The 17,840-nt window shown below is 55.7% G+C and overlaps 2 protein-coding genes across 2 annotated transcripts; both read left to right on the top strand.

The window, feature by feature from the left end:
• Nucleotides 1-3,643: 3,643 nt before the first annotated feature.
• Nucleotides 3,644-8,379, top strand: VOLCADRAFT_44402 (uncharacterized protein; the record flags this gene model as incomplete). The annotated part of the gene is made up of 9 exons (XM_002958512.1): nt 3,644-3,695; nt 4,873-5,002; nt 5,223-5,290; nt 5,354-5,445; nt 5,682-5,874; nt 6,251-6,363; nt 6,900-6,941; nt 7,136-7,238; nt 8,312-8,379. Coding segments are annotated over 9 exons (861 nt in total), but the record flags the coding sequence as incomplete, so codon positions are not given.
• A 2,937-nt stretch (nt 8,380-11,316) lies between these two features.
• VOLCADRAFT_99828 (uncharacterized protein) lies at nt 11,317-16,649 on the top strand (the record flags this gene model as incomplete). The annotated part of the gene is made up of 6 exons (XM_002958511.1): nt 11,317-11,391; nt 11,856-11,929; nt 12,986-15,297; nt 15,356-15,367; nt 16,176-16,267; nt 16,548-16,649. The coding sequence occupies 6 exons, from the start codon at nt 11,317-11,319 to the stop codon at nt 16,647-16,649; spliced, it is 2,667 nt and encodes an 888-aa protein (XP_002958557.1).
• Between the last annotated feature and the right edge of the window lie 1,191 nt (nt 16,650-17,840).

The following is a 17,840-nucleotide window of genomic DNA, read 5'->3' as shown; positions in this document are numbered from 1 at the left end:
GGGGTCGTGTTTCATTCCATGGTTGGGGGTGAGAGCGAAGTGGGAAGTGGACGGGCAGGAATACGGAGTTGATACACAGCGGGGCGGTGGGGGGGAAACGGGTTCGGTTTTATCTGTTAGCCGTTCCTTCCTGGAGAAGGGAGGACGGTGCAGGAGGAGGGCGAGGAGGAGCAGATGGAGGGGGCAGGAGGGCATAGGCCGCTGTGCCGCTAATGGGGAAGGGGAAACCGCGTGTGTGTGTATGTGTGTGTGTGTGCGTGTTGGAGTGGCGGTTAACTAGCAGCGATGTTCCCGCATGGTATTGCATTGCACGTAAATGCACTTCTGAATAACCGTGTGTATATATGTAGGCAGGTGTTGTTGCGTTAACTAATAACCGCCCAACCAACTTGTACGGCAACGGATGACCCGGAGGTTGCGTGTGAATTGTATTGGATTAATGCAAGGCGTATTTTAGATCCCGTGGTTCAGTTGGTTGAGGACGGTGTACGGCATCTATTGGGCCGCCGAATATGTGCGTTTCGGGACGTACGGCATAGTGATATTATTATTAAAGTGTTATTTATGTACAAGGGAAAATATTCCTCCTCTCGGGACAGAGGAAATTGACCTGCCTGCCTGCTGTGGACCAACTTCGGATCAACAACAACAACAGCAACAACCATAAATGCATGCATGGATGTGTGGATGTCTGTCGTACTTCTATTGGCTGGCTGATTGACTCGAAATCGCCGAGGTAAGACTTATCCAGTTCGTACCTGTACGTACACAGCTGCTGCTAATAACCCAACCATATCGAGAAACGTATTGCAACGCCAAGCTGCGGTTGTTCCCCCTCCGTCCGCTACGAATGTGCGTTTGTGTGTATGTATGTATATATGTGTGGGCTAGCAGTGCGCGGCAGCGGCAGACCTTACATGACATACATACATATAAAAAAAGCCCTTTCATGGGCACAAGTACGATAGCAGGTGAAACCCATGGGACGCATGTGCCGTACAGTGCCTCTTGGCATGTGCATGGCCGCACATGATGTGCTTGTGGACCTGTGGACCTGTGACTTTCTGTGTTTTTAAAACAGATAGTGGTTCGCGTTATTGCGAATGGGGTGCGCATTTATGGTGTTACGTATTTCAGATGTAGGGTCTCCGGTGTCGCTTTGTGTCTATTTATTGTGGAGCAAGGATTTGCACGTGTGCATATGTAGGTCTGTAAATGTTGACAAAGACAACGTAGACAACAACATAGATTCGCTTTTGGTACTCTGATACAACTCCATTGGTCGTACGGCATCAGTTGAGCGAGCACGTGGGTGACATGACTGTATGACCGAGCGACCTGACGCAGAAGGCAACCGTTTACATAATAATGTGTTGTGATTATCGTGATGTGGACGAGCGAGCTGAGGGGACGTACAACGGACGTACAACGGACGTACCCACTATTGCTGGCACAGGCGCTCCCTCTGCTGGTGTGGTTGGTGCGTGACGCGCGACGACGGTGTAGCTGTTGCTACAGCTGTTGCTACTGCTGGTGCTGGTGCACGAGCATACGTCACGCCTGTTGCTTGGATTGTAAGCTTCATATTGTAAGGATTCCACCCTGATGTGATGCAGGCGCGTACGTTTGCATGTACATGAAAGCATATGATGATCAGCCGCCGCGATGCATGCATGGTGTCGCCCCACACATGTACATACATATATACATGCATACACGCACCGTGCAGGACGTGTGCGCTAGTGGTTTGAATATGTACGTGCATTGGGACAGCATTGGATGCATGGTGCTCGCAATCGGCGAGCAAGTGGCTCGTCTATCTGGCTGGAATGCTCTTGCAGCTAGATAGTTCATGGGAGGAGAGTTGAAGAAGGGGCGGACGGTTATCAGGAGAGTGAAGAAAGTTCAAAAAAACGCTAGACGAGTTGAACGAACTCAGGGCAGGAAGGGTAAAAGAAAGGGACAAGGGAGACCCAAGACCGACCAAACCGGCCGCAACTAGCGGCTTCGCCCTCTTTTTGCGAGGACGGAGCTGGCTGGTGCACGTAGGTCTACACACGAACCCATGTTTCATGCATACGAAGGTTATCTGTGTGCATAAACGTCCCGGCAGGTAACCTGACAGGGTGCAAAATGAGTACATTTGTTACAAAGGAAGTGAACTTTGGTACGGTCACAGCTCATTCGTCCTTGTTTCATTGTTTCCCTTTCAAAAATGTCGACGACAGTCATGTGCGTTCGAGCATGTGGCGTGCCGTCAATTGCTTATATTACCTGGCAGCTATCTGGGATGATGCAGCAGTATGCTTAATCTCTGGCTAAAGATTTATCAGCGCGCATGATAAATATCGAAGGATGGAGCAATGCGAGTCTCGCGACTCCGCCCCTGGAAAGGCTATATCAGGAAAGTAAATAGGAACAGTTTAAAAGGCGCAAAAGTGAACAAAGCTTACGAAAAGTTGTCAACCATTAGTTGCAGTGCATAACCTCGGTCTGTTGGAGGGTAATCAGTCTTAGCTCGTTAAGTCACGTTGGTCAAAGTTTTGCATCGACGTTCATCATCGTGGCATCGACAGCAAAAGGAGAAGTACCATAAATAGGGCATTCGTGAGATGGGTTGCACTGCACTGCATCTGCATTGATTCTCTTAATCTCTTGGAAATCTTGCCTACTTGAAAGCCGCATATCTATTTTGAGTGGACTACAGGATTCTTCCACGAGACCGTTGTTGAGCCCCACAAAGTAACAGGTAGGAATGTGACTTTATCAGAAACGCGAGGCATGCACGAAGCAGCGATTTAATCCTTGGACCGCACTACTTGCCCTTGTCAACCTGTGAGTAAATCGACCGATGCCGATTCTAGGTGATCCCTCTTAATTCCTAAACAAATCCAAATAGGGTACAGGGAAGCATAGGCCCGCCGGCAATCGCGACCATATCTGACACAACAGAACAGAACGCATGGGCTTGGGGCTTAGCTGGATGCGACACAGCGCAAAGCGACATTGCTTTCCGTGCCGCTGAGCGAGTGGTTACATCCTTGCGTCGGGTGCCACGATCGACCCACGGGTCATTAGACCCACCTACAACCCGATTTAGACAATTGCCCTCACGGCGAAGCCGCCGCGCGGATAACGGCCAAATTATAAGGGTTACCTCACAGATAGCTAAAATAACCGTCTTGCTTACGTTGGACCTGCAGCAGGGAAAGTCAGAAGTGGATGTGGAACGATAGAATCACGGAAAGCGCCGAAAGCGCTGCAGCGCCGTCCCCATGTGGACATCAACTTAAATCTTTTTGAAATGTAATAGTATTGGTGTTTTTTTCGCTTCCCTGCTCCGTACTGACAGGCAGATACACATACAGGTAGACAGGCCCGCGGCCCCCCTCCTCCAGCTTCTCTACAGTCCAGCGCGAAAGCAATGCTCCTGAAGTACGGTCGACCATGGGCCCTGGGGGCGCAGCGGCAGGACAGCAACCGCAGGCTGCTGTGGTCATCACGCACCTCCAGAAGCAACAGCCGCGGCAGCAGTAGCGGCAGCAGTAGCGGCTCGTCAAGGCGGGCTACTCCTCGCCCCTCAACGGTGGCGGTGTCAGCAGCTATGGAGATGGACTTCACCCTGTCTCGCAACGAGAGGGTGCGACGACAAGAGAATGTGGAGGGTCAGTTCTTTGTTGACCAAACCTGCATCGGTACGTGTGACCCCAGCAGCGTAGTCCCAATGGCTGCTGGATAACCAAAAATAGGGTTTCGGATGGTCCGTCGAGTTGCGAATCGAGTTAGTAAATACCCGCGCACATTCCTGAAGCTGTGCCGGCCCACATCTACATGCGACACCTCTACGGACGTAGCTATGAAGTTATTTGACAAAGATATTTGATCATATAAGATATGCATGAGGATGTTCACGCATTTTTTCTTACTTGTGACGTACACCACGTCATCCTGGCCTCTAGTCCGTACTATGCCGTACTCTCGCGTCACGTGTGCCATGACCCGAGACTGGATGGGTTCGTCCTCCACAGCCACATGTGCACACCCGCATGGGCGAGCACACAGACACGAACGAAGTATTTTCTTGCCTGCATACATATATATATTAGGCAGGTGGCTGGCAGAAGTTAAGGCCTGACTTCTGCTCCCTGAGGTTTCGGGTTCAAATTCGCTTGCCGACTCCAGGGGTGTTGCATTGAGAGGTGGCCTCCCATCTTGTGGACGGTGTTGGACGTGATTATATCAACATGCGAGCTGACCAGGAACTAAGTTGTGGCGCCGTTGATCCGCTAGATTTGATTGGATGCTGGTGGTGAGTTGCTGAACCCAACGAATACATTCTGAAGTCGGATGGGATGAATGGATTAGGGCGCCCCTCTCGAAGGGGAGAGCAGGGAACTGCCTCGGGAAAGGGGGCAGCTGGTGAAGCTATATCACCCGGTAACAATATCATACCATATCAGATACTACTGGTAAGGCACTACTTGTAAGGCACGGACCATTGCTCCTGGGAGATCCGGGGATCGAGACCCATCAGGGTCGGAAATTTTCCGATGGTGGAGGGTAATGTGCCTATAGTCGATGGACGGTGGTGACCTGGGATAAAGTGATCTTGCGAGATGACCAGGAATGAAGTTGAGCCGCCGTCGACTCGGCAGATTCCGTTGGATGCCGGTGATGGGTGCGGAACCTGCGCGATCCACTGAGAAGATGACTAGGGTGCCCCGAAATACCGGGGAAGGCAGAGTAGCGGGCCACGGGTGAAGATATGCCTCCCTGTTCCACACATCATATCTACTACTTACATACGTTCAATCTGGAATCTCAAGTCCGTATTACTGCTGTTGCTCCCGCTGCTGTTGCTGTGTCCGGCAGACTGCGATACATGTCGCTGGATGGCCCCCGCCACCTTCAGCCGCGTGGGCCGCCAGAGCGCTGTGGTGGCGCAACCCGCGGACAGGGCGGGGCGAGTGCAGGCGCTGAGGGCCCTCCTGTCGTGCCCCACGTAAGTGCGCATACTGAGGAAGTGCCGTCTTGGCGTCTGCGTGTTCACAGAGCTCTCCACCAAATAGTCATCGCCTATCCGCAAACTAACTGCTAGCGCACTTTAAACTTGCAACCAACACGAAGAGCACGTGTATGGCATGTATGGCTTACGCGCGCCTCGCCACTTGCTTTTTGTTCACCCGTCATTAAATTATGCACATTGTCGTACATGGTGACAGTTACTCGATCCACGTGACCAACCGCTCTCCGGACGAGCTCCGGGAGGCCCAGGAGGGCCTACCGGCCCGTGTGCCGGGAGTAATGGCGGTGGCGGAGGCGGAAGCTGAGAAAAGAGGCGATGGTACGGCAGCGGGTACGACAACCAGCGCGGAAGGAGTGTACTACACGGGGTGGTCGGCGGTGTCGTCCTTTGCGGGCTGCGCTTACCTCGTCGTACGGCCGGTAAGGTGGCGGCGTACAGTTAAGTCGTACGATATGCACAGGGGCTCCCTTTCCCCACCCCGGGCACAGACAGACACACAGACACACAGAGCTTCAACCTCAACCCTTTCAGCAAACGTGACTCTCGACACCTTTTCCGCTCCGCATAAACCTCCTCCCTCCCCCCTCTCTCTCTGGCAGCAGCTTCAATCGTGTGTGGTTCGTCTTTCCCCCTCTCTCCCTCTCTCGCACCAAAGGCCGGCAATATCCTCGTGGACGTCCCGCGCTACAACCCCGTGCTCGCTCGCCGTATCGAGGCGCTGGGGGGCGTCAAGTACATGTTCCTGACCCACCGCGATGACGTGGGCGGACACGAGGACTGGGCCCGGCACTTCCGCGCCACTCGCATCTTGCACGAGCTGGAGGTCAATGAGGAGCAGGCAACCGACAGTGAGTTTGACGCATAGAGAGAGGGAGGGAGGAAGACGAGACAGAGAGTTAGCAGGAGGTGTGGTCATTCAGATACGGCCATGCATTGGGCCCTCCCTTTGCCGCTCATTTTGGGCGTTGGAAGTCGGGGCCTCAATTTCCTTAACAGCCCGTCGAGAGCTTCCCCCCCTCTGCGTGCCTCATGGCCTTCCGGAGACCTACCTACTCTCCTATCTCCTATCCAAAGAGAGCCAAAAGATCAACGACCAACTGTCTCAACAACCACCTTCCGTCTGGTCGCTTGCAGAGGTGGAGGTCAAGTTGTCAGGAGAGGGGGTCTGGGTCCTGAACCGCAACGGCGACGTCGTACCCGTGCAAGTCGGAGCGGCGGCGGCAGCAGCGGGAGCAACTGGCGCCGCTGACGGCGTCGACGACGAGGCCGATGTGACGTTCATCTTCACACCGGGTCATACCGAGGGCCACGTGTGTCTGTACTACGCGCCGTACAAGGTACGAACGTCTGGACGAACCTGTTTGAGTTGCGGACATCGCAAGTACTGCTATGCAAGCTCTTCCGTAAGAAGGCGGAGGAGCCCCTCGCCCTCCGCCCCTGGCCCTCCGCCCCTGACCCTCTGTCACTCGCCCTCTGTCACTCGCCCTCTGTCACTCGCCCTCTGTCACTCGCCCTCTGTCACTCGCCCTCCGTCACTCGCCCTCCGCCCCTGGCCCTCCGCCCCTGGCCCTCCGCCCCTGGCCCTCTGTCACTCGCCCTCTGTCACTCGCCCTCTGTCACTCGCCCTCCGTCACTCGCCCTCCGTCACTCGCCCTCCGTCACTCGCCCTCCGTCACTCGCCCTCTGTCACTCGCCCTCCGTCACTCGCCCTCCGTCACTCGCCCTCCGTCACTCGCCCTCCGTCACTCGCCCTCCGTCACTCGCCCTCCGTCACTCGCCCTCCGTCACTCGCCCTCCGTCACTCGCCCTCCGTCACTCGCCCTCCGTCACTCGCCCTCCGTCACGCGCCCTCCGTCACGCGCCCTCCGTGCAGGCGCTGTTCACCGGAGACCACCTGTGTTCCGCGTCGGGTAAGGTCGACGGCGCGCCGCAGGTGAGTACAGCATCGTACAGTATCGTGCGTAGTACTACACCATATGTCGTACCACAGCCATTGATGGGCTTTGCAGTGGTGGCCGTGGTTGCGTTTTGAATTTTCCTCAAACCGTCCTGCTTTCCTCTTTCGCACTTGATGCAATTACATGTTTTCCACGCCATTCTGTACGTCAGGACGAGCTCTACATCTTCAACAAGTTCAACTGGTTTAGCGTCTCCGAGCAGCTCCGTTCCGTACACAAGCTACTGCAGTTCGACTGGCTACATGTATTGCCAGGTAAATCCCAGGCCCCCGTTTCGAGCCCCAGCAGAAAACTTTGTACCGGAGTCTAGCCACGCTGTGTTCTATACTTGCTCTGCGCGACTTGCACGGCGACTGTACGGCGACTGTACGGTGTAGTCAGGGCACGCACGGACTACCTACGACACCACACCGCAGGTCCCCGGACACGTTGACTTAACCTCTGCTAGGGCATTGCCTGTTATAATAAAACTTCATAGTCAAAAGTTCACTAACATAAAGAGCTGGAGCTTGCGCAGTGTTGTGCACCTGTGGCCGAGTGGACAAGGCGCCTCCCTGCTAAGGCGGTGGGGTTTCCCCGCGTACGTTCGAATCGCATTGGGTGCGGCATTGGGTTTTATACTAGGGTTTGGCACTACTGGTAAGGCCATTGCCCCCGGGAGATCCTGGGATCGATATCCATTTGGATCAGAAATCCGTCCGATGGTGGAAGGCATTGCACCCCTAGTTGATGGACGGTGGTGACCTGGGATAAAGTTAACCCGCGAGCCGACCAGGAATGGAGTTGGGCTGCTGTCGACCCGGCAGATTCCGCTTGGATGCTGGTGGTGGGTGCTGGTTGGTTGGATGCTGGTGGTGGTGGTGGGTGGGCTGGTGGTGGATGCTGCTGGTGGTGGGTGCGGAACCTGAGCGATCCACTGAGAAGTTGACTAGGGTGATTGGATGAGGGTGCCCCGAAATACCGGGGAAGGCAGGATTTCGCAGGGTAGCTGCCACGGGCGAAGATACACCCCCCTGTTTCACACATAAAGAAATAAAACGCTGCGTCAGGCAGCGTCAGGCGATGTGCCCTTCGGCGTGCCTTCGGCGTGCCCTCCCCTCGCCATTGCTTTGACCTCCAACAGCAGTTTGCAACTCTTTGGGGCAGTTGGGGCAGTTGTTGGTTTCCCTTCTTGACTTGGCTTCGCTTGGGGGCCCCCGGCCCATACATATACACATATACATATTGCCCTCCTACCCGGCAACCTATACCCCACTCTTCGAAACGGATATAGAACCATGATGCGCTTTTTACCTGCTCCGTGACGCCCCCGCGGCCCCTGTCGCAGCCCACGGTCGTAGGGCCCACCTGCGAGACGCCGCCGCCCGACTGGCGGCCGTCAGCAACCTTCTGTCGCGACAGGGGGATGCACTCGGCAATGGCAGCGGCGGCAGCGGCGGCGGCGGCGCTGGAGAGACGGCGAAAGGCAAAACAGCTACCCCGCCCGTCTGAGTCCGCTTCCGTGGTGACAGAGCAAGATTGCCGTACCGCCACACACGTACACCCAACTATGTGGAGAAAGCAACCCCCCGGGTTCCCCCCATGTGGCGTTTACGCACGTGTTGCAGTTGAATGCAGGGGCGGGCAGCGGGTGGTTATCCTCGGGGGTCCTGGAGCTCCCGGATTCACCTCCACACGTTGCCTAAACAGGACAGCAGGAGCAGCAGCAGCAGATGATGATGATGGTTGTGGTGATGATGGGCCGGCGGATGATGATGCACCGGTGCAGGCACGGGACCGTTCCACGATATCAGAGATGGCAGCACTAGCACCACCACCAGCACCACCAGCACCACCAGCGGTACGGCAGACGGTAGCGGCGGCCAAGCAGGCTTGTATCGTGCATGCATACACGGACATCAATCCTTCATTCTTTACTGTCGTACATGCCGTACACAGGGTTGTACAGTTGGCTATGTTGCGTGTTCGGATAGCGCACGTCACATGAAGACAAGGAATGGTTTAAGTCTGGGCTTTTTGGAGTCTTACGGTGTTACTAAAAGGGCCCAGGTCATCGAGGAGGAGGAGGAGGAGGAGGAGGGGTCATCGCTCGAACATGGGCAGGTCATGTGAGGAGACCTGGCCGTCGCGGCGCGGATACTGTCGTTGGTGATGGTGTTACGAGGGTAGCTATTTAATTATAGATTCGTTTATTGGTTATGGTAAATTATTAATAATACATCCGTTAGGTGATATGCGTTGAAGAAAAGGATTAATATGTTGAAATGTTGTTGGACAGAAGAATGCGGAGGAATGTGTACGGCTACTTTGCCATTTCGTAGGAAAATGGAAGCCTTGGTATATCGATGACCCAACGCGGCGCTATCTCGCTATCTGCTCCCCGGCTACGTAACCTGCCTGCATGGACAGAAAGCCTGTCAAATCTCCAATCAAAATACATTTTCTGTGTGTACTGCAAACCTGGTACTTCAGCAGGTACTTTTTAATGTCTAAGTTAAGTAGGTCCTAAGTATCCATCGTTCGTAAAGTTCTATTGTTCAGCCTTTGTCGCCACCAGGCAGCGCAGCACAGCGAGCACAGCGATGGCCACATTTCCACATTTCCACTTCACTTCCATACATACACCCGCCCAGTGATCCCAAATAAACAAGGGTTCGTCCATTCTTGTTTTATCAGTCCTTACCGGCTTATGCTCCCCTGCTGACTAGCGCGGCAACGCTTAGTAAGTTGCAAAGGCCCTCCTAAAAGCAAGTGGGAAAGCACGAAACCATGGGAATGGGTCTTTGGAGGAAAAATGAGGGCGGGTAGCCCCGCCAGCCAACCGCCGGGTACCTCAACACCTTATCTTTTATCATTTTTGTACTTAATTTGCCGTATTTTCTTGGGAAGTAGTTTCGTGTGGGCCTGACCTGGCATACAGCGCGCTCTAGTACAGGAATTGTATAGTGCAAACGTTTTAACCCTTAGCAAAAACGCTCAAGGATCAGAGCGGAAGCCTGCTGGCGCAGCGTGCACGTCACGGACTCTTTCCAAAGTCTGCAACAAACCTCGATCGCTTAATTTCCCTGGAAACATGAGCGAGCAAATACTTCATGCGAGAAGTTGAAACGCGCAAGCAACGGTCATATCGGTTTGCACTTGCCGTGCAGATGTACAGCAAGTTGATTGAGAAAATCCTGGAACATTTTGGTATTCCTTTACACACATTAATTGGCGATAATCATCTCAACCTGCTATGCATGTATGTGGGGAAGAAATGTTCCAAACCTTGTACGGCGTTTCGTTGGAGGTTCGCTATTGTGCCACTCCTTTTGCTGCAACCTACTACTTAATGCATTTTCCTACACATTGTAACATTTTACGTGAAGCCTGTGTCGCGTATGTAGCCGTTTTTCTACATCGTTCGGATCTTGGGTCAGACAAAAAGCTGCGATCTTGCTGACAGAAGCATGAAGTCTTGAACCGAACTTCTTAGGTCAAATCCATTTCGACTGAGGTATCATCTCTCGTTTGACAGGGCGTGGAAGCGCCCTGTCATCATTTCCTTCGTCGCCGTGTTGCGGCATCGCGTGTTGCGGCATTCACCACTGCCTCGACATTAATATTTTTAGGACAACCAACATTTGATCCGCTATAAATGCCGCTGCTTTCGCCGCATTTTGTGCCAACGAGGGCAGCCGGCAGTCGTTCATCTGCGCATCCATGGCAGCGGCGTTGCAACATTCCTGTGGTGTCCACAGCCGCTCACAGTAAGTGGAGGCTGTACACAATGCCCCCACGGGTTAGAAGCAGCTCCGATGTGTATGTGCCAAAAATAAAGCCTTTCTAATATTCATTTCGTTAGCATACTCGTAGCTAGGTTTTGATCGCGACGATTCCGCAGGAACGCACTACGAAGTCCTTGGACTGGATTACAGAGCCACTCCAGATGAGATCCGGACAGCTTTTCGGCGACTGGCAAAGGAAAAGCACCCTGATGTCTCGCAAAATGTGAGCGGCAGAAGCAACTCCCTGGGGTGGGAAATTTGTGACGGATTTGGGCTTTCTGCCTTAGATGCTCATGACAATAAATGTTCTTGAGATGGAGATGAATTTGTTTACGAGCACGGAAGCCTGCGAGCCACAGCTATTGAAGTTAACTCATAAGGGCAGGATTTCAATGCAGCCAATGACATGATGTTGCAAACCAGTATCTTTCCAGTAATCGAAGTAAAACCACTTCCGCAGGTGTCTCATACCCTTTGCCTCGTTTGTGCGTGCATAATAATCTGAGTTCGTGTTTCACCAACATATTCAAACAAATACACGCAGGATAACAGCGAAAGGGAATTTATGCGTCTGAAGCTGGCGTACGACATCCTGTCTGACTCCTCGTCACGTGCTCAGTACGACATGAATCTGAGGCAGGTACGACACTCGGGACCAAACGCTCTCTAGAAGGGTCTCTACGGAGCCCGTGCACCTCTTGTGGCAACTGGAAGAAGAACTGAACTGGCAAGGTTTCGAATTAGGATCGTGAAAAATAGTCGTGATACCGAATGAAAGTCCCTCCTGAATATTATTCACCAGGTGTGTTCAGCTCAGCTCAGCTCGGCCAACAACGGAAGTAGAACCCATAGAAAGCCTGTGCCCGTCTAGCGTGTGTTTGCCTCCGTGGAAATGTATCGAGTCCCTTGGGGTCTCCGCCCACTGCCCGCTCATTCACCCTTCCCCTAATCTCCTGCCCGCCCTCCACCTCCCCTCTTTTCGCCTTCCACGGACCGCGTGTGTGCTCATGTGTGTGTGTGTGTTCGTGTGTGTGTGTTCGTGTGTGTGTGTTCGTGTGTGTGTGTGTGTGTGTGTTTGTGTGTGTGTCTCGCCGCCGCGTTCAGCGAGCGGTGACTCCAGTGAATATTCGCCGGTCGCGACCTGGCCACGGGGCCTCGGCGGCGACGGCGGATCGTCGGTCAGATCGGCGCGGCGGTACGACCCCGCTGCGTAGCGCTGCCGTACGACGCCACCCTGATTGGAGAACTACCGCGATGGGCTCCTCGCCGCCGCCGTCCTCCGCTTCCACGTCGTCCCCTTCATCGGGCTCCACCACCGCAAGGTGATCCGGAGCTGAGGGGGTTCGCCTGCTCAAATGGATTGTGATCGGTTCTGTTCTGTTCGGTTCCGTTCTGTTCTGTTCTAATACTAAATCTATTGGTTAGTAAACTTCCGGAGCTGCGTCGGAGGCCAATGGCTGGCTGGCTGACTGGCTGGCTGGCTCTTTGCCTTGGTTTCCTGAGGCATCGGGTGATCCTTTGCGCCCCCGGGCGGTCGGTCGGGCTTTTTGTTGAACTATCTTGCGTTCCTGTTCCCCCCACCAGGCGCTGTGGCCTCTGGTCACCCCCCCTTCTTTTTTTCCTCCCCTCCCGATATCGGTAAAGCTCCGCGCTCCCAAGTCTTCGGGGACGTTTACATTACGAAAGCGATGCCGTCGTGCCGCTCAGACAACCTGCTCCAGTATTGTGTATGTGTAATTTTAGTAAACTAAAATTACAAAAAAATGCTAAAAAATGCGTAAAATAAACATAACTATTGTAATCCCCCCCTTAAAGCCCGAAGTTAAGGCCGTGTGTTTCGTGGGGTTGTGGGGCGCAGCTGTGTTTTGCCCCTAGCATTTCCCTCGGGGCCCCGCCCGCCAATATGCCCATGGGAACAACGCGGATCTAGTCCCACCATTTCCCATCACACCGCCCGACTTCTTCAGGTCCCAATCCGCGTATCCGTACAACCAGCGACAACACCAGTATTACCAGCAGCAGCAGCAGCAGCAGCAGCAGTACTCAGCTCCCGCCGGTGCGGATGATTGGACGCCGTCGAACTTGGGACGCAGCGGCGGCAGCGGCAGCGGTGCCGCCGCGGCCACCACAAGGAATACTAGCAGGTCGCCTTGGTACGACAGTACGGCGCGGGGGCGGGGTGACGATTGGGGCACGACAGCGTCACGCTCATCGAACCAACCGTCAACCGCCAGCTCACCGAACGGGGGCGATGATTGGGGAAGCTGGGCGGCTTCCGCCAGGAGTAACGCCAGCAGGCCAACAGCGGCGGCGGCGGCGGCCCCGGCGGCTCCGCCGCCGCCGCCACCGCCCTCTGGACCGGCGTCGGGGGACGATTGGACGTCTATTTATGCGCGCGTAGCGACGGGATCTTCGAATCGTGGTACGGCAGCCGCCACGTCAAGCTACGATGACTGGTCACCCGCCGGCGGCCCGTTGTCGTCGGGGGATGACCTGGAGTGGTATTCGGACGTGGTGGTGGCAACAGCGGCAGCGGCGGCGGCGCCATCAGCAGCGGCAGCTGCCAGCGCTGCTAACGGTGCTGCCGCCGCTGCCGCTGCAAAGCCCGCGTCCTTTTCCAGCGACGTAACGGCAGCTAGTACGACAGGCCAGACCCTGGCGACATCGAAGGGCGACGACTTTGATCTCTTCTCCACGGTTGCTGCTGCGGCGCCGACGGAGGCGGGCAGAGTTGCCGACACTAACACGGCCGCGGCAGCGGCGGCGTCACCTCCGTCATCGTCACCGCCGCCGCCGCCGGCAGCGCCCCCGATGGGGGATGATTTCGCGCTTTTTGCCAGCGTTGCGGCCGGTGCCACGCCAGCAGGCGGTGTCGCGGCGGCGGCGGTGACGACGACGCCGCGGCCCGCGCCGTCGGCACCACGCCGCCGTACATCCCCATCGTTCAGTGGTGCTACCTCCGTTTGGGAGAGCGTCAACAGGGGTAAGCCCTCCCCAGCGTCTCCTAATGTTGCTACAGCAGCTGCAGCGCCAGCCGCAGGTCCTGTAGAATCTGTACAGCCTGCCAACGCAGCAGCGGCGGTGGCAGCGGCGGCAGCCGTACCTGCCGTACCTAATGCGGTTACCGACGCGGGGCGACTCTCCTCTCCGGAAGCCACCACGACACCGGAGGAGGCGGGGGGAGGCGAAACTCCTTCCGGTTCCGCACGCGGCGGTGTTCCTGCGATGGCTACGAAAGATGGCCACGCCGCTGCTGCTGCAGCGTCAGAGGCGCCGGCCGCCGCAGCTCTGGCCGCAGCACAGGCAGCGGCAGCCGCTGCCGCGGCGGCGGCAGCAGCGGCGGCAGCCGCCGCTGATCCGAGCAATCTAAATGCCGCTGCAGCGGCTGCTGTCGCGGCACAGGCTGCCGCCGCGGCGGCGGCTGCAACTGCTGCTGCTGCCGCTGCAGCACATGCTACAGCCGCACCTGTCAACGAAGCTATCACTAGCAGCACCAATAGCAACGCTATTGCCATTAGAGCCGATGTGACGGAAGAACCAGGTAAACTAAGTGTCAGCGGCGGCCTGGCCGTACAGGAGAGGCCTGCACAACCGCCGACGGTGCAAGCGGCGGACCTGACGAAGGCGGCGAATGCCGCGGAAGTCAACCTGATGGGGGCGACGGAGGCGGTGGCGACGGAGGTAATGGCGACTGCACCGCCTTCCCTGACGGCCTTATCTCCGTCAGATCGCGAGGAGACTGTCGCAGTAGCAGCCACCGCCGAAGCCGCCGCCGCCATCAGTACTGTTGACGTGCTACAGTCGCACTCCTCAGTGGCTCAGGGAGCAGACCCACATGGCCTAGCGAGGCGCCTGATATCGGAGGGTCCGGACGAAACTGGCTTGGCGGACGGTTCTTTAGGTACGGCATCGCCGCCGCTGCCGACTGTTGGCGGCCCTGTGGACGCCGTTGCAGCGGCGGCGGCGGGGACCACAGTAAGCACCTCCGATCAGGAACCCGCAGCAGTCGCCGAGCCAAACGATGCCAGCCCATCGCCGCCGCTGCCGCTACCGCAATTGCACTCCGGCATTTCGTACAACCCATCCTCATTGGCGGCGGCCCTTGCGGCTGCGTCGGTTGAGCCGCCGCGGCCGGCAGGCCTCCCCTCCGCCGGCCCTGGCGACGGCGCAAGCGACAGCGACCCGGTGACGGCGCCGCTGGGCACTACAGCTGGGCCGGATTGCACCGCTGCCGCTGATGCGCCGCTACCGTCAGACCAGCCGCCGACGCCGTCGCCGACGCCGCCGCCGGATCAGGATCGGCAGCAGGCAGAGCAGGGCACTCCTGAGGAGGACTCGCAACAGGAAGAGGCACCGGCGGCGGGACTGTCATTCAGAGACGCGCTAGAGGCCAGTGAGGGCTGGCGTCGCAGCTACAGCCCCATAAAGTCTGCGGGCATTTATTTCAGTGACCAAGGCCTCGGCAGTAGCAGCACCAGCAGCGGTGGCGGCGGCGGCGGCGCCGGTAGCATCTTTGCGCAGCCAGCCAGCCAGCCAAAGAAGACCGGTGCAGGCAGCATCTTTGGCTCACCACCTCCTCCTCCACCGCCCCCTCGAACCGGCAGACAGTGAGGCCAGTGAGGCATGTGTACAACGTCCGGGAGTACGGGAAGCCGTACATCGCCTGTACGATAGGCTTATCTGCCCCGTGGAGGAGGATATTCTGAGAGGCTTATATTTTAGATTTCGAACTTCGTGACGTAATGGACAGACAGGATGTAAGCAGCAGTGATGAGAGTTGGAGAAACTGGAGCGTCGACAGGCACTACCCGAGTATCTTAATTTACATGCCCTTTTATATTTGAAGCGGAGTTATCAGGTACCTTTCGTCCAATCCAGAAAATTTGTCATAATATTTCGAGGTGGCTGTGAGCTTCTAGTTGTTCATACATATGGCGTCGCCTTACGTAGTCGTACACCGTACACCTTTGTACGGCTCCATTCATGAGAGCAGCGACCATGTCGTCTGGGGAAGAAGGCGTTGTTGATATTTTTTATGCACAGTCCTAAAAATATGTCGCGCAGGAATATGATGACAAATGCGGCCTTAATCAGGCGAGTTAATCCAACAATCTAATTTTATGTGAGCTCTCCGTCAGACAGAAAGAAGTATCCCGCACCAGCCAGTGGGGCCCGGGGAGATCAAGCAAGAGGAAGAACGATACGTCAGCAAGGAACCATGTTTCAATGTTAAGTGTGCATTTGACTGCTAAATCAGCTTGTCGCGAATGACCATGTCAGGCTCGAAAGATAATGATAACGTTTGTACGGATGATTATACTGGAAGTGGTAGTGTTGCTGGTTTTCAGATCCCTCCCGTGGAAGTGGCGCTATGTGGCGTTGTACACCTGCTGTAAATGCTGCCGTACTGTGCCGTATCGGCAGGTTTGCACAAGGACAGCACAATGGGTGGTGCAATTGGAGAGGAAATTTCGATGTGGAAATTGTTGAGACATGAAGAATATTTCAGGATTGAGGTATGCGGATTAGGGCCAGGGATGGCAGGCTGGGAGACGCGAGCTCTTGTGCCGCTAACCCCCGTACGCTGACCGTACACACTGCGCCGGCGGCGGTTGTGGAGTCAGCAGGGCTACCAGCAAGTTGTGGGACGGGGGCCGTCAACCGTTTTGTCACGGCAATCCTAGAGGCAATGACTGCGGCGCTGGAGGTGGTGCGCTGCTACTGCTGCTACTGCAGCAACCATCCACGGCTTATATGGGCCTCCCGACCTCTTTAACGTGCGTGACCCTCGCACAGCCGCAATCCCCTTTCCCCCAACCCTATCCAACCCGTCAAGTGCAGCAGAAGTTGCGAAACTCCGCACCACTTAAACCGCTGTGCGGCTTATACACGCCTTGAACGCTGTCCGCGGGTTTCCACGTGCGCCTTGTATATCCCTATTGGCATAAAAGGGCCATCAGTAACCGACCCCGGTTAGCTACAACCCAACCGGTCGCTTCGGTACGGTAACCGACATTTAACCGACATAACGATCCTTTAATCAACTGGTAACCTTACCGGTCAGTTACCAACCGGTAGCCTTATGGGTCGGTGACCCAACCTGTTACTGGGTCGTTAGCTCGTTATGTGTCGGTTACCCCTAACGGCCAGGTACCGAAGCGACCAGTTACCGACTACCGGTTTGGTAGGGCTACCAACGGCTGGTGACAAGCAAGGAAATAATCCGAATGATCTCCATAAAATAAAGGCACTAGGCTACAAGTTACAAGTTCCGCACAAGTGCGGGGGTGTCCGTAAAAGCCGGGGGGGGGCCATGGACGGTAAATCATTTCTAGTGCGGTTATGTGGTGGACCATCATCGTCCTCCCTCGTCCGCTTGAGCATGAAGTGCCTTAGAGCAACGTGCCGGGTCTCCCAGACTTCCGAGAGGAACCTGGCTAGCGCCAGGGGTGGGGCCTCGGTCATAATCGTGCACATGCACTCTGGCTGTAGTAGCTGGTGCACAGTACGACACACATAACATCTACAAATACGCGCTAAGCGCTCCACCAGCATCTCGAGAGGAATTTACAGCGGGGCTAGCTCCTACACTAGGCGACAAATGCAGAGGAGCAACTGCCTCCCAGCAGCCATCGACCAGCAGCTTGTCGCCTGGTTGCAGCGGCACACATGGCAGCCGATTGGCTTGCGCCCTGGAGGTCTGTGTGTGTGTGTGGTAGGGGATGAGGGGGAGGGGGAGGCCGCGGGACAACCCCCCGGGAAGAGGGGCATGGATTCATGGGGATGAATGGCTGATGGCAAAGATATGATAACTCGGAAAAGGAAAAGGATTAGCTCTGGGAAACTCCCCTTTGGGGCCCTGCACCCCGCGCTGGATGAAACGGATTCAACAGATTTAGTTAAGCAGCTGGAAGACTTCATACTTCGTGACTTGTTGTCGCACCACGCACATCGTATAGTTCTCGGATTCATTGCCGTACCAAGGACAATCATTGCTCCAGCTCGTACCTGATATAAAGGCGGGAACACTGAGAATGTGTGTTGTGCGGCCGAGGTGGCCTCAGGTGTAGGGTATTCGTTGTTACATAA

Source organism: Volvox carteri (genome assembly GCF_000143455.1).
Source record: "Volvox carteri f. nagariensis unplaced genomic scaffold VOLCAscaffold_96, whole genome shotgun sequence".
NCBI lineage: Eukaryota > Viridiplantae > Chlorophyta > Chlorophyceae > Chlamydomonadales > Volvocaceae > Volvox > Volvox carteri.
Note: the sequence above shows the minus strand (reverse complement) of the source record. Positions and strands in the feature narration are given on the sequence as shown.